This window comes from Cylas formicarius, unplaced genomic scaffold (genome assembly GCF_029955315.1).
Source record: "Cylas formicarius isolate icCylForm1 unplaced genomic scaffold, icCylForm1.1 PGA_scaffold_3__17_contigs__length_32017465, whole genome shotgun sequence".
In the NCBI taxonomy this organism is placed as follows: domain Eukaryota; kingdom Metazoa; phylum Arthropoda; class Insecta; order Coleoptera; family Brentidae; genus Cylas; species Cylas formicarius.
In genome coordinates this window covers 23,020,264-23,036,104 of record NW_026844326.1, presented here as the reverse complement: position 1 = coordinate 23,036,104, position 15,841 = coordinate 23,020,264, and the positions used below count along the sequence as shown (strand labels likewise).

The 15,841-nt window shown below is 33.9% G+C and overlaps 2 protein-coding genes across 3 annotated transcripts in view; one reads left to right on the top strand and one right to left on the bottom strand.

Annotated features, from left to right (window-relative positions):
• Window positions 1–290: 290 nt before the first annotated feature.
• On the top strand, window positions 291–13,138 carry LOC132699028 (probable multidrug resistance-associated protein lethal(2)03659). 2 transcript variants are annotated; one of them, XM_060665476.1, is made up of 11 exons: window positions 291–417; window positions 2,617–2,786; window positions 2,843–3,073; window positions 5,088–5,518; window positions 5,705–5,861; window positions 7,349–8,563; window positions 9,817–10,279; window positions 10,660–10,810; window positions 10,905–11,135; window positions 11,861–12,313; window positions 12,595–13,138. In XM_060665476.1, exons 2-11 carry the CDS (start codon window positions 2,710–2,712, stop codon window positions 13,047–13,049), a joined length of 3,864 nt encoding a protein of 1,287 aa, XP_060521459.1. In that variant the 5' UTR covers window positions 291–417; window positions 2,617–2,709; the 3' UTR covers window positions 13,050–13,138. The 2 variants fall into 2 exon arrangements, with proteins under 2 accessions (XP_060521459.1, XP_060521460.1); XM_060665477.1 differs by having other exon boundaries at window positions 2,594–2,786.
• LOC132699029 (DNA polymerase subunit gamma-2, mitochondrial) overlaps window positions 3,912–15,841 on the bottom strand; it is a 37,076-nt gene continuing 25,146 nt past the window's right edge. The window contains exon 6 of the mRNA XM_060665480.1: window positions 3,912–3,930. The gene's annotated coding sequence lies outside the window, so the exon portion shown is untranslated. The remainder of the gene's footprint in view (window positions 3,931–15,841) is intronic.

The window sequence follows — 15,841 nt, the reverse complement described above, 5'->3', positions numbered from 1 at the left end:
GATTCGCGACGGGCGATTTGGTTTTTTAACATTATATATTGGCTGACTGGACGAATTGTGGTCGTTATTTCCTTAACACCCTGTACGCTAAAGTCGCTTACTTTGTATGATGATTGCAAACGCGGCGCGGGCGATTTATTCAAATGAGTGGCATTAAAAAATTATCTCCAATTTCCCTAAATTCGTCGCGGACAAACCCTTGAAGCTATCGGAACAATTCATAAATTGGCCAATTACTCTTGAGTACGACGCGTTTAATCAAAAAATTAAACCTTCAATCCTGGCAAACGGAGGTACGAGAGTAAGCCGTCTCGCATGACATCCTTGGCGCCTTTAATGAATGCGTTTCTAGCGTGGATTCGCGTAGTTTTATATTACGTCCGACATTGCGAATTTTGGAAAACTACGGGCTATTCGGTAAGTTGGCATGTTTTACTTTATTGTTTGGTAATTTTGAACTGAATATTGTTAAACAAAAATAGATGCACCCTGAAGAGAAATATTTTTTCTTGGTTACATCAACCTGTCAAAAAGGCATACCCATATATTTATAACTATTAAATAATAAGGCTGTAAATAGGCGGCTATGATATTTTCGTACAACCTCCTTTTCGATCTAAACAGCGATGTATGTACAGGGTGGGCCTAATTGGACACTTTTTATCACCATTTTGAAAGGCTTTGGACGTAATATCGAAAACAAATGGTTACTGGAAGTTGTTAAATTGCTATTCTGGCTGTTAGTACATCGATTTTTGAATTGGTCTTTCAAATAAATAGGATATTACAGTTTTGTGTTTGGTTTTTTTCAAAACCTTTTTGAATCCAAAAAGCAAGCAATTTGTTCTACAACCAAAACTACCTCTTTAAATTGTTAAAGTGATTTCCAGAAGAATTTATGTGTTTCTCGCTGCTTCTTTGAAATTTATTTAAAATGCTAAACTAGAACCAAAATCACAGTTTCGCCCATTTTTATTCTACATAAATGGTCGGACAGTACAAAACCTACTTTTTGAAACTTCAAAATGTCTGTTTTTTCAAACAATACAAGAGCAAAATATCAACCGAGCTATATAAAACAAAATAAATATATAAAAAAACAATTTTGTGTTATTAACAAACGTAACAGTACTTAAAAAAAATATTATAGTTAAGATATTAAATTGCGCTTAAAGTTTTGTTTTGGAAATGTTGAAATGAAAAACACTCTTCTACCTCTGAAACGGAAACAGATATTTGTGCAGTTTTTAACAGTTTGTTGTTCTTTTAAATCAAGTTTATAGGCCGACATTAGTTTGCAGATACGCAAATAAACTGTTCCTACAATCAAACCGTTATTTTGATTTCCTGGGCATATTTTCAAAAAATATTGCCGAAGAAGGCTGCTAGTTACTGATAGCAATTCCATTCCATATCTTTCTCAACATTTTTTAAAGTTGACATCAGAGCATATTTTGTCAACCACTTGCTGTTATAAGCTTTTCTCACAAATTATTAAGATTAGTGCTTAGAGTTATTTTAGTAAGAGAAATCTAGCAGTAAAAAACGGGTGTCCCCCAAGTAGGTCACTCCACTTCTTTAATATATATATATATATATATATATATATATATATATATATATATATATATATATATATATATATATATATATATATATATATATATATATATATATATATATATATATATATATATATATATATATATATATATATATATATATTATCTGTTAAGGGATTCAAAGATTCTTGTTTATTTCTGATGTTCGCTAAAGAACATGATCTTCTTGCAAAAAGACTTAGATATAACTGAATTTAAAATTTAAAGATACACAAGTACTTCCAGATCGTTTTGTAACAGAAGAATAGCCTTCAATCCCAATATTGAATATAAATGAAGCAGCCCAATTTTGTATCGAGTTTTAGGAATCAAATAGAACATATGTCAGTCAAATCTATCAGAATGTATAGGCTTTAATCTATGGATTGGTGGAAATTTGATCGTTAAAGTATTAGTTACATTGGGTAATTTAGGTAATATAATTCTAAGTATTTATAATCTTTTTCAATATCTTTTCATAGGAAAAATTATGAGAGAATCTTTTTAATAGAGTTTGTAAACAAGAAGTTTGCAGTTGCAGCTTTTACACTAGAGTGTTATTTTTCATATCGTTTTTCCACTTAAATAAATAAATGTGAGTGTATCCTCAGCATTGGCAAGACCTAGTAGCTATTGCTATTACAAAACATATTGACACAGGACAAACAAGTATATAATAAAAAAAATTATTAAAATTTTTTCAAGCAACCAAAATTTATAAATTCACAAGCCATAAGAGAGTTGCGATTGATGACTCCGGTTGATTATCTCCGAACAGCGTGTTTCTCGACAGGCTGTACATTAACCGTACGCCCAAAAATATATATAATCTATTAGTAAAGAATTTTTAAATCGGGGAATAATGAGGCATTCAAATCATTTCTATTTACCTCAAATATTTACTATTAACCGTTCAATATTTACAATCTCTCCCTTTGTCTTTAATAATAAAATGTAGATTTCAATTGAATTGGAAAACACTGAACCCGTAGGTGGAAAGAGAACACTTTTTTAGGGTTTTGTTTTGGTCGACACGTGCGGGGACGCACGGTGATGAAATTAATAAGCAAAATACCAACAAGGACAAGGGAAGTGTCTAGAAATCGTTATGGATCACTACGGAATTATTACCAGAAAACAAAATCCCAAGGACCGAGCTAACATTTTTTCTCTCTTGACTTTTACGTGAGTAGCGACTTCAAATTCGGCGTCTATGTTTACAAATATGAAAATGATTTTAGGTACACTTTCGGGTTGTTTAAGAAAGCGTTCAAAAGGGACCTAGTGGAGGACGACATATACGAAGTGATCGAATCGTGTAAGGCGAAGAAAAATGGCGACAGGTTCGAAAAAAAATGGAAGCGGCAAAAAAACCGAACGAATCCCTCCTTAGCCCGTTTGATGTGGCAGTGTTTCGGCATCAGATATGTAGTTTTGGGAATCATTCGGGTGTCGGCCAAAATTTTCGTAAGGTAAGAGCCATGAACCTCCTAAATCGTAAATTGTAATTTACCTCTTGATCAGTTTCACCAAAGACCTACAAGTTTTTTCAAGCACTTGTAAATTTAGTGAACAAGCTTAGCAAGCATCTTGTCTACCGTTGCTGATAGAAAATGCAAAGTAAACTAGGCAACCAATTTGGCAAGGCCAGATCTATTATGCTTAAAGTAAATACTAACAATGTTGGTGACAGTTAAAATTTTTTCCATTTGGAAAAAAAACACTTTGATTATTAATTTTTTTTATTTCAAATTTTAAACATATTTTGTTAAAGAAATGATAACATTTCATTTTTCCTAGTGATAACTGCATTTAAATAAAATACATACAATAGTAGTAAATATACAAATATTATTATTATAATTTTGAACCCATATCATTCAAAGAAGCGACGGGAAAGGTCGAATTGAAATAAAATAAATTAGTGAAGATCGTTCATCATATATCCATAATTTTAACTCAAGATCTCCAATATTTTAAAAAATAAAATGGTGGTAAGGAGAGGAGGAGGTACACACGCATATTATAGACAATAAAATTGTCAAACGCTAATAACAATTTTCTGCAAAAAATTCTAATTCGCCAATTTGCTGCTAACTAAAATAGAAGTCTGGCATCGAGTAGTGTTTTCTCTATGATGGTTTAAGTTGATTCAAGAAACTAAATGTTATAAATGGGATTTTATGCAGTTCTTATAATATTAAAAAGATTTCGTTCATAATATTCCCACAATTTCAATTCAATATCTCTCATAGTTTAAAAAATAAAATGTTGGTGAGGAAATACATACCTTACACACGCTTATTATAGACCATAAAATTGTGAAATGCTGGAACAAAAATTTTAAATATGTAACATACTTCATAACTAATAATATAATAATAATAATTTTCTGAAAAATAATCTGATACGCTTAACTTACTGCTCACTAAAATAGAAGTCTGGTATCGAGTAGTGTTCTCTCTGTGAAGGTTTAAGTTAAAGTGCTTCAACAAATGAAATTTAAAAAATGGGGTTTAATGTAGTCCTTACAATATTAAAAACTAAACTCAATATGTAAAAAAATAGAAAAAAATTCTTAAACTCCACTTACACAAACTATGCTACTCAAACTTAGCTAATATGAATTACGATAAATTTTAACTAAAATAAATATATTATTTAAATCTTTAATTTCTTGGGACCGGTGAGATTTATTGTTAAAATTTGCTAATAATTGTCTAAACTTTGTATTTTCCCTGCTTCGTTTTTACAAAAACAAGTACTTCGAATCTTTTACGTTTTCAAACCGCATGCTGTAAGGTAAGCATCTTAACTTTCTCCTAATTTAATGCGATATAAAATATAGACGTAGCGTATAAATTTCTCGAATTTTTTAAAAAATTAAATGTAATATCATCACTTTTAAGTTAAGAAACAAAAATTTTTTAAATAACATCCGCAGCTCTGTAATAGTCCAAATATATTTTTTAATGGAACTCCATTTATATTATTTGTTCTGTTAAATCTAAACTCAATAGGATTTCAAACAATAACTAGGCTTACTGGATTTTATGATTTTAGAAATCTTGTAAGTTTAGGTACAAGAAATTCAAGGCAGCCTGAAATCTTTTTGAGTGTGAATTTAAATGAATGGATAACATAGACTTAGAAAATTACTTTTGGGTAACTACGGTGAATCAACTGATGCTATCTGTGCTAAAAAATTCTACAATGTTAATATTTGTCCTGATAATTTAATTTATAGCGAAGACTTTGTTAAGCTCATATCAGAATTTTCAAAAAAATATTTTTTAACTCAAAAAGTGACAATAACCTAACAAAAATGAAATTTTTTTGGTAGAACCAAACAATATTTTGTTTGGTTTAATATTTGTTTTTAAAAGTTTTCCATAAATCAAACACTTGTGAGAATACGACGGAAACTAGCAGTAATCACCATTATGATATTATTGTAAACGATGTAACAAATATGTATATTTTTAGCGTCGTGGAACCTGAAGCCATTGGCAAGCTCGTATCCTACTTTAATCCAACCCAAGCAACGTTGACATTCCACGACGCTCTGTATTACGCAGCGCTCATGATCGGAGCGAAACTGTTAAACGTGTTCTCACTCCAAAACTACATTTTATTCCTGCAACAACTCGCTATTCAGATCAGGACCTGCCTTTGTTCCATGGTATACAGAAAAGCTTTGAAGCTAACCCCAACCGCTATGAACGAAATCAGCCTAGGAAATATTATCACGGTGATCACGAAGGACGTGTTGGTATTTGAACAAGCAATTTACATGTTTAACGATATGTGGATGGAGCTCATCCGGATGACTGTAGTTAGTTACTTAATTTATAACAAGATGGGCGTATCTTGTTTTATCGGAGTTGGAGTCCTTCTCTTGGTGATACCGATCCAAAGTAAGATATTTAATTAAATTTGATACATTTTCATATCAGACTCTCCTTTAACACGAGATGGATTTATCCTCCACCATCATCGTTAACACCTTTCATTTATAATGCGTCATTTTCTCCATAGTAAAAAAAATAGATCCCTATATTTATATAACCAAATCTAACATTTTTTTTTTTATAAAATATCAGTTTACATCGGAAAGAGGATAAAAAACCTGCGACTGGAACTGGCCCACAAAACAGATCAACGACTCCAGGCCACCCAAGAAGCGCTGTCCGCTATAAAAATAATTAAAATGTACACGTGGGAGAAGATATTCGCGAAAAAGGTCGAAGAAAAAAGAACGTAAGTTCAAACATTCTTTCCTATTTAATTTTAACATCAAAATGGATATTTTTAAATTCAAACTTGATATTAAAATTTACGTTCCTATCACTAAAATCACTAAATATCTTTGGCATTCCAATGGAAAGCAGTTGACATAGAGACATAAGTCCATGCCATTTGTATATCTACTAATCTTAAATATCAATATTAATTTTAATTAATTACAAAACTTCTGGATTCCTCCTGCGTCGATCTTGTTAACGTTTCGCCAATCATCCTGTTGGCTTCTTCAGAGCTTCACTGAAACTGGCTCGTATTTTACTCTGTACCTGCTTATATAGTGTTGACAGGTAGAGACCTGAGTCGCGGTTAAGATTGTTAGGTTGTTTATAGATTTCTATAGACTCTCGGATGTTTCGTTGGTGGAAGAACTGATTGCATGTTTTACCATTGAGTTGGAAACTAATAATAACCTTCCGTTCTTAGATATTCTTATCAATAGAAAATCAGACCTAACATTGGATCATTGTGTTTAGAGGAAACCTACGCACACAGACCGATACCTTAATGCATGGTCACATCACCATCCGGCCCAAAAATCATCGGTTATCAACTTTCTTGTTTACAGAGCCGTAAATCTATCTCAGCCCGAGTCACTGAACCCAGAATTAAAATACCTTACCTCTGCTCTTCTCTCCAATAATTTCCACATTAAAGATATTAAACGTTCCATCAAAAAATACACCACAATCTTCCAATAACAATGAGGCCGAAAGCAATCCTACACATGCCACTGTAGTCCTACTTCACATTCAAAACATCACTGACCACATATCAAAAATTCTAAAGAAGTATAACGTCAAAACCAGATTTACCACTTGTCCAAAAATTTCTCAACAATTTCGGTCCATCAGGGACAAAATTCGATTTGAGATGCCAGGAGTTTACAGCATTCCATGCATATGCGGCAAAGAATAAATTTTAGAGACCGGACGAAAAATATCAACTAGACTCAAAGACCACGAAAGAGCCTTACGACTAAGACACATAAACTCATCAGCTGTTTCCGAACACACTCATGGATCCGGACACAAAATTTGATTCGATAAAAGTAAAATTCTTGCATGCAATCAGTTCTTCTACCAACGAAAAATCCGAAAGTCTATAGAAATCTATAAACAACCTAACAATCTTAACCGCGTTTCAGGTCTCTACCTGTCACCAATATGGGAATCAGTCATCCGAGATAGTGTTTATGCAGGTACAGAGTAAAATACTAGCCAGTTTCAGTCAAGCTCTGAAGAAGCCAACAGGATGATTGGTGAAATGTCAGCAAGTTAAACTCAGCAAAAACCGACGCAGGAGGAATCCAGAAGTTTTGTAAAAACTATTACAGTACCCTGTCTCTATTGATCACCATAATCACAAGCCGATCGCCTCCATCTTTTTATGCAAATTTCATGCAACGACACAAAGACAAATACTTAAGTATCGCTTTGTTGCAGGAAAGAAATGAAATACCTGATGAAATGTTTCTACTTGCGTGCCCTTAACTTTATAGTTGGAGCTTTTAACACCAAAATCGGATTCTACTGTCTGATCATGGCGTACATTTACTTCAACAAAGTGGCAGACGCGGAGGTCATGTTTTACGTGCTCAAGTGTTTCAAAGACCTGAAAATGTCGGTTGCTTTCATCATCCCAGCAGGCTTGGGAAGGGGCGCCGAGTTGATCGCTTCCGCGAATCGAATCAACAAGGTATTTAGCAGCGAGGAACTGGAGGAAACTGATGATACGAACCACGAACACGCAATAATCAAACTTAGCAACGTTAATGTAACCATCAAACAGAACGAAATTCTGAGGAACATATCGTTCGAACTGAAACCCGGTTTGACTGTGATTACCGGCCCGTTGGGTTGTGGGAAAAGCGCACTGTTGAAATTGTTCCTTAAGGACTATCACGTAACAAGCGGAAAAATATACACCCAAGGTCGATTTTCTTATTGTTCGCAAGACCCGTGGTTGTTTCCGTCGTCTATCAAACAAAACATACTTTTCGGTCAGCCGTACGAAGAAAAACGATACGACGAAGTAATTAAAGTGTGCGCTCTTCAATACGATCTCAATTTGTTCGACAAAGGCGACGAAACAATCGTCTCGGATCGCGGTATGAATCTCAGCGGCGGACAACAAGCTCGAGTGAATCTGGCCAGAGCAGTTTACAGGAAGAGCAACGTGTATCTTTTGGACGATCCTTTGCACGCCCTCGATCCAAACGTGCAAGACTATATCTACCAAAATTGTATCAGAGGTTTCCTCAAGAACGAATATTGCGTTATGGTCACGCACAATTTAAAGCACAAGAGTCACGCCGACAGACTCGTCGTTTTGAACGAAGGTCGGATCGTGTTCGAGGGTAATCCTCAGAATGTCGACGGCGAACTGTTGAAGGGCGTCGAATTGCAGGCGGACAAAGTGGAGGAAAACGAAAAAGGAAACGAAGGGAATGACGACGATGAAACGGCGACGTTAATAAAACGAACGTTAACTAAAAAAAAGGTGTACGGCGAATCGAAAAAAGAAGGCAAGGTCGAGATGGAGGTTTATAAAAACTATTTTAAATTCGGCGGCGGCTTATTGTTCTTTTCGGTCATAGTGGGTTTGTACGTGTGCGCTGAGTTTACGGACAGCTACTCGACGAGGGTGCTAACAGACTGGTAAGCTATTTTAACAAAGAAAAGGCCCGTAACGAACCGAAAAGTATACGCTACCATCTGTAGATAAGTGGCGAAATGCGAGGAAATGTTGGCTAGTTAGTTAGGAATCGGAGACGGAGGATGATGAACTTAGGCATGGTTACTACTTTTGGAACGTCACACTACGAAAAATGAACAAGGAGTTGTTCAAAAGTGATTTACGTTTTTATATTTTCGGTGAAGTTTTTACGTCACTACATCCCAGGCAGCGCAATATATGCGCAGAATATTCTGACAAACTTAAAATTTAGAATATATTATTCGGAAAATGATCATAAAATACATTACATTAATAAAAATATTCCCAGAACATTTGCATATTAACTTCATAGAACATTAAAGGAGGATATTCTAGCTACATATTTTAATAGTCTATGATATAATTATGCAACAAATAGTGGCTAGTGAAGTGTAAAGAAAGACAAACCAAGCACGAAATGCAGAAAGGTTACGAAGTAATGCAAAATTAGTTTGTATTAAAATAGGTCTGATATATATAATTGAAGAAAGCAAAATAAAATATATATTTTTTTAAGTCTAAATGCGCTTAAAAAAAAGGCATGGAATATTACAAAAATATTCTACCATATATGTTCAGTACATCCTCAAAAATTGAAAAAACCCTTATAGATAGATATTCACAGAACATTGAAATATATTCTTTCAACATTCCATGTGTATTCTTGGAAGATGATTGTGCTGCGTGGGATGATGCTCGTAATGGCAACGTCTCGCTATAAAACACGCATCACAATTCTAACATTTTTTAAAATTTGATATTGCGATATTCGCCATTGAGAGAGTCAGAAAGAAGTTAAAAATAGTACATAAACATTACATTACAGCAGTACATTTCCTGAGCTGTCAGGGGAGTAGGCAGTAGAAAAAATATTTTAACGATCAGTTGAAAGTGGCCGATAAGAATTGAAATAAAAAATGGTGTTCATAAATTGAAAACCATCTTTGGATTATGTGAAAATTATATATCGGAAGCAAAAATCAAATGTCCCTTCTCCAAAAAGGTACTTGTGACTTTTTTAATTTGGTTTTAAAATAACTGTATTTACTTACGTTTTTTAACACCCGCATTATCCTTAAGAAAAATTGGAAAATACAATACAAAATCGAAAGCAGCTCTGGATTTTCCGTTTGAGGAAATGCGTGGAAAATGGCATTAAAAGCAATACTTTTGACATAACATCGTTTCTTTGTAGGATAAATGTGCAACAAAACGTTACGAATATATTGACAAATCCGATAGAAAGGGCCACTCGTGGTGCCACAAACACGACTACCGAAAATGGCAACGCTTATCCAGAGATACTCAACCTAGTTAGTACGGAAAAAGCAAAAGATATAGACAACGAAATATACCCAAAAGTAGCGTTTGAGAACATCGTCCTAGTTCAGTTATACGACCAAGCCCATTGGTTGCTAAAGCTCTATACACTGATGATTGTTGCGTCGGTCTTCCTAGATCTAATCAAACAGTTATTATTCGTGAATTTTTCGAGAAAGGCGTCGATTAATCTCCATAACACGATGATCGAAAAACTAGTTACTGCAGCAATGTCGTTTTTTGACACTTATTTTATCGGCAACATACTTAACAGGTTCTCCCAGGATCTGACCACGGTAGATGAACATTTACCCTTGAGCATCAATATGGTTATCGAGGTAAGTATCGGTACATTATTGTAATGTGATGCTCTCAGGTTGGAATTTTCTGTCCTCATAAGACACTCAAAAATGGGTAGAGAAGGAAATTATTTTCGAATTTTTCTACCAAAGGGAAATATAATTACAGCAACATTTTTAAATGCGCCATTAAAGTGACTTTTGCTGAAAAATTACACTCCAAGGTCTAGATCTATAATTATACGAAAAGTAGTGTAATTGCTTTTCAGCTTATATTCCTCTTAATTAAATGAATTCCTTCGAAAATGATGACGTTGTCAAAACGGGAAATCCATGTTGACTAGATAGATCCAACATTTCATCCCCTTCATCTCCATTTTCTACTGACGTTACGGTTAAGGTTATTCATTAAATTTCAGTGTGTTCTGGCGGCAGGAGGAGTCGGAATTCTAGTAGCCACAGTTAGTTGGCAATTTCTGATACCCTCGGTAATTTTATTACTGTGCTTGGTTGGATTAAGATTCATTTATATACCGACGTCGCGGAGCTTGAAGAGATTGGAATCGGCAAGTGTGTATAATATTTCAGTGTCAATAACTTACAATTAAATTGATCCCTACTACCAGAAATCCGTTAGAATTTCACAATAACTCTTTCATTTTAGCACGAAGCCCGCTGATTGGCCATTTGAACGCTTCCATGGAGGGAGTTACCACCATAAGAGCGTGCAAGGCGGAAAAAATTCTCGAAGAAGAGTTTGATAGACATCAAGATCTCTATACGTCGGCCCATTTCATGACGTTTTCCATCAGAAGAGCTTTCTCCTTCGCCATGGATATGTTGTCGGTTTTTTTCGTCGCCGTTATTGTGGCGAAATTTTTATTTTTCGACCTAGGTAAAGTACTTTTGAAACTCATTGGAGTTGCTTTAATTACTATCACAAATATAAGTTACTCAGCAAATTGGCACGGACAGGAAAGAAGTATTTTTTGATTATAGATGTCGTTTTTATCCTCAGACAATCCTAATCAAAATACGTAAAAATCAAAAACCTACTTTTCTAAACGGCCATTAACACCAATTATTTTTTTATGTTTAAGTACTGTTATACCCAGTGCTCTAAAGGTAAGGGCAAGGAGATCCTGGGATTTTCGGAGCTGTTAAAAATTTTATTTAATGCTATTTTCGCACTAATGTAGTTAGTCATTTAACAATTTGCAATTAGTCAAGGATTATTCGCTAGAAGAGATGAAGAATTACGAAGTAGGTAATATTTAGGTCCTCAATCGCTTTATTTTTGACATACAGAGTGTTGAAAATATTTAAAAAACGTTTTTTTCTCATTTTTATTGAATGCCACATCTATAGAGAATTTTTGAGTAAAAGTAAAATATTCTTATCAAGCAAATTGGTACGTCACAATTTTGCAAACATAAACTATATTTTCAAAATCGCGATTCATTTCTTAGCAAAAATTGTCCCTTGTGTTTTCGTAGTTTCGACTCAGAAATCATCTCAACTTGAAAGCAACCATCTTTTTCACTAGGCCAAAAGGATCCAGTCAATCCTGACCCCTTACAAAGTAATTCAAAATAAACCTCTATGTCTACATCTTTTCAGAAACATCATCTGGCGATGTGGGTCTGGCCATAACGAAAGCGGCATCTCTGGCCAACATCATCCAGTGGGTGTTGATGGTATGGTCTGACGTGGAAAATAACATGACTTCCGTCGAAAGGGTTCTCGAATACACGGAAGTCGGGCAAGATCTGTACGAAGGCAGACGAATTGACAATTGGCCTACAAAGGGCAAAATTGTTTACGAAAACGTATCTTTGGCATACAAAGACGAAAAAGTCTTGAAAAATTTGTCGTTCGAGGTTGAGTCGAAACAAAAGATTGGCATAGTGGGTAGGACAGGTGCCGGAAAATCGTCAATCATATCCACAATGTTTAGGCTGTACAATTTTGACGGAAGAATTTTTATCGATGGCGTGGACACGAAAACTTTATCTCTCGATCTGCTAAGAGATAAGATTTCAATCATACCACAGGAACCTCTATTATTTCAAGGTTTGTATAACGAACGCTTTTTGCCAGTGAGAGTGAAATAATATTTTCGACTACACCGCTTTGTCCCTTCTTCAGCAATGTAGCTTCCATATTTTAACAAAATTATGTTATACTAGATATCTAGGAGTGTCGTTTAAAATAAATAAAAAGGCTTGGTTTATTTCCATAATAGGACGAGATATACAGATTGGGTGTACAAAAAACGATTGATCGAACAATATGCTTCACTTTCACGCTTGACTTATGGGCCATTTTTTATCGGACGACCTGTATAATTCCAGGAACCATACGAGAAAACATCGACCCGCTAGGACGGTACTCCGACGCAGAAGTTTGGCAGACACTGGACCAAGTTCACATGAAAGAGCACATTGACACGTTGGAACTGGCCATCACAGACCACGGATCGAATTTCTCGACAGGCCAGAGGCAGTTGATTTGTTTGGCCAGGGCCACAATAAAGAAGAACAAGATCGTCGTTTTAGACGAGGCTACTTCCAATATGGACCCCGAGACCGAATTTCTAGTGCAGAAAGTCGTGAGAGAACAGTTTGCCGACTATACCGTATTCATTATCGCTCACAGATTGCAATCGGTGTTGGACTGCAACCAAATCATAGTGATGGAGAAAGGAAGAATAGTCGAAATGGACGAACCTCTACGTTTGCTGAACGATAAGCGCAGTTTCTTCACAAAGATGCTGCAGGTCGACAACGCCCATCTCTTCGATAAATGATAGAATTAAATTCTTGCAGTTTACTTGGTTTTCTGATGTTTATTTTCGAATCTTATACAAAACCGGCGTTCATCGCATTGAGAAAAAAAGAGGGCTTTTTAATATATTTTTCATCATTCGAGATATTTTTATTTATTTCATTTATTTTCCCTCAAACTTTGTTCTCCAGTAATTTTTTTGAAACTTCTAAACACTTACTACTTAAGCTGCTTTGAGATAGTTTTATACTATGATGCTTTATACTATGATAAATGCAGCAACAACGCGTGGGAACATTATAAAGCTGCCCTAGTAAGACTTTGCATATAAAAATTAAATTTTTCAATCACCAAAGTGTTGGGAAAAAAGGCACGCCCAACAACATTTAAAAATTACTTAGTGTGACTTTTCTAACAAGAAACCGAAAGTCGCTTTTTAGAAACTTTACTACAAACTACAAAAAGTAATAGTTTACCTCAAGAGCGTATTCAACTGACTAAAAAATAAGCGAAACAAGGGTTTTATGTGATTATAATAAAAAAAAAATCTCTCCTTCTTGTTTCCATGCACGAATTCATCTTATTTTATGCTCTAAACACGGAATCTGATATACAAATAAGTACCACACGAAGGTTTTTAATTTAATATTTATTTCATCAAAAAACAATATTATTAAAGTATAAATTATTATAAGCAAATAAAAAAATGTGGCGGCTTGAGTTTTACAGTAAAAAATCCTAAATTATATTAACAAAACTAATTAATATCGTCAGTTATTTCATTATGGAGTGATAGAATTCAAATTATTTAGTAGTTTTCTTCCTCTTCATAGATTCCATTGGAGTTTCTCGGTGAATTGACCAACAGAAATCAGCAAGCATTGCTGCTGACCATTTTCCATTGTAGCGTTTTTCAATATGCATTATTTCCTGATGAAACCTTTCACCATGCTCATCTGACCAAGATTTTCAGGAAAGAAATCTAAATGCGAGTCTAAAAAATGGATCTTGAGTGACATATTGCATCCTAAAGCTTTATAAGTAGCTCCCGAATGATTTGTTGATAGTTGTCACTTTTTGCGTTCCCATAGGTATTGAGAATATTTAATTTTCTCAAGTAATACCTCAAGGTTTTCATAATTCTATTTTATGCTTGTAGCATGTGCAATGGGGACAGATAGTAGAAGTAGAACGGCTTTCAAGCTTATTTTTGAAGCATCAATAAAAAGTCTCCATTCACTAGAATCTTCTGGAAAACTTAGTTCTGGAAGAAGCCCTGCAGCATTATTACAATATACCATATATATGAAACTCTGGTATTTTTAGCCAATAGATTCCACTGTTTTAACCTTGATCCGAGTAACTGTGCCTTAGATTTTGAAAGTCCCAAGTCTCTAACAAGATCATTTAAGTGGCCTTGTTCAAGTAAATGAGGTTCTGTAGATGGACGTGAAGATCCAGATAAAGTGTATGAAGATGAAGATGTACTAGCAGAAAGAAAATTCGATTGAGATTGTAAACCTGAAATATTTTTGTTTTCAGCCTCCTCATTAACTGGTGGAACTGGAGGTGGAGTGTCTTTGTTACGAGGAATTGGTCTCTTTGCAGATAGGACGTTCGGATAAACAATCTTATCTCTATTTTTTTTCGAGAATCCTCGTGTAAATGTCATGCAGAAATAACAATCATTCTCATGATTTTGAGGCTCACTCCAAATCATTGGCATTGGAAACGGCATGGATTTGTGACTTTCTTAAAGCCCACCTCTCAACGTTCTTGAGTACCTATTGCAGCATACTTTTGACAACCAACTTTTATCTCGCCCATCGATAGAAAATCCAAAATATAGCTTATAAGCTGTTTTAACCAGATCAGTCATGACATGTCGCTGTGTTTTTAGTATGTATTCCCCACAAATGTAGCAAAAACAATCTGAGGAATTTTTACAAGTCCGTGGCATTTTGTAACCTAAAATCACATAAAATTAATTTTAAAACAACTTTCAAACTTCTATTTTATATTTATTGACTCTACTTAAAAAAAAAACTCAAACTACACATCAAATACTTAAATCCAATGTAGATAACATGAACTTTATGCAAAACTTACCAAAATATTTTATATAAAAGGTAAACAATTAAACGACAAGTTTTCACTGAACTATTGTAGTGTCACAATGAATACTGCGCATGCGCGTATTTAGTACCATAAAAATCACCCTCGGCACTTCCCTCCTTTCTCTTACAACTTTCTGAAACTCATTTTGTAAATTATGTACTTAACTTGTATGTATATATATATATATATATATATATATATATATATATATATATATATATATATATATATATATATATATATATATATATATATATATATATATATATATATATATATATATATATATATATATATATATATATATATATATATATATATATATATATATATATATATATATATATATATATATATATATATATATATATATATATATATATATATATATATATATATATATATATATATATATATATATATATATATATATATATATATATATATATATATATATATATATATATATATATATATATATATATATATATATATATATATATATATATATATATTCTCACGTATTGATTCACGGATGGAAAAATGTAATGACACTATATTCCGGGATATCATCCGTTCGCTCGTTGAACTCCGACTGGAATCCTGCAAATCCTGCATCCGACTGGAATCCTGCAGACGTTTCGCCAAAATCTCACTTGGCATCTTCAATGCTCGCGCTCCGAAAACACTTCGAAC

Coding starts and splice junctions, on each gene's coding strand:
- LOC132699028 (XM_060665476.1), top strand. CDS start 2,710: ATGGATCACTACGGAATTATTACCAGAAAACAAAATCCCAAGGACCGA. Junction 3,074..5,087: donor TCGGCCAAAATTTTCGTAAG/GTAAGAGCCATG, acceptor GTATATTTTTAG/CGTCGTGGAACCTGAAGCCA. Junction 5,862..7,348: donor AAGGTCGAAGAAAAAAGAAC/GTAAGTTCAAAC, acceptor GCTTTGTTGCAG/GAAAGAAATGAAATACCTGA.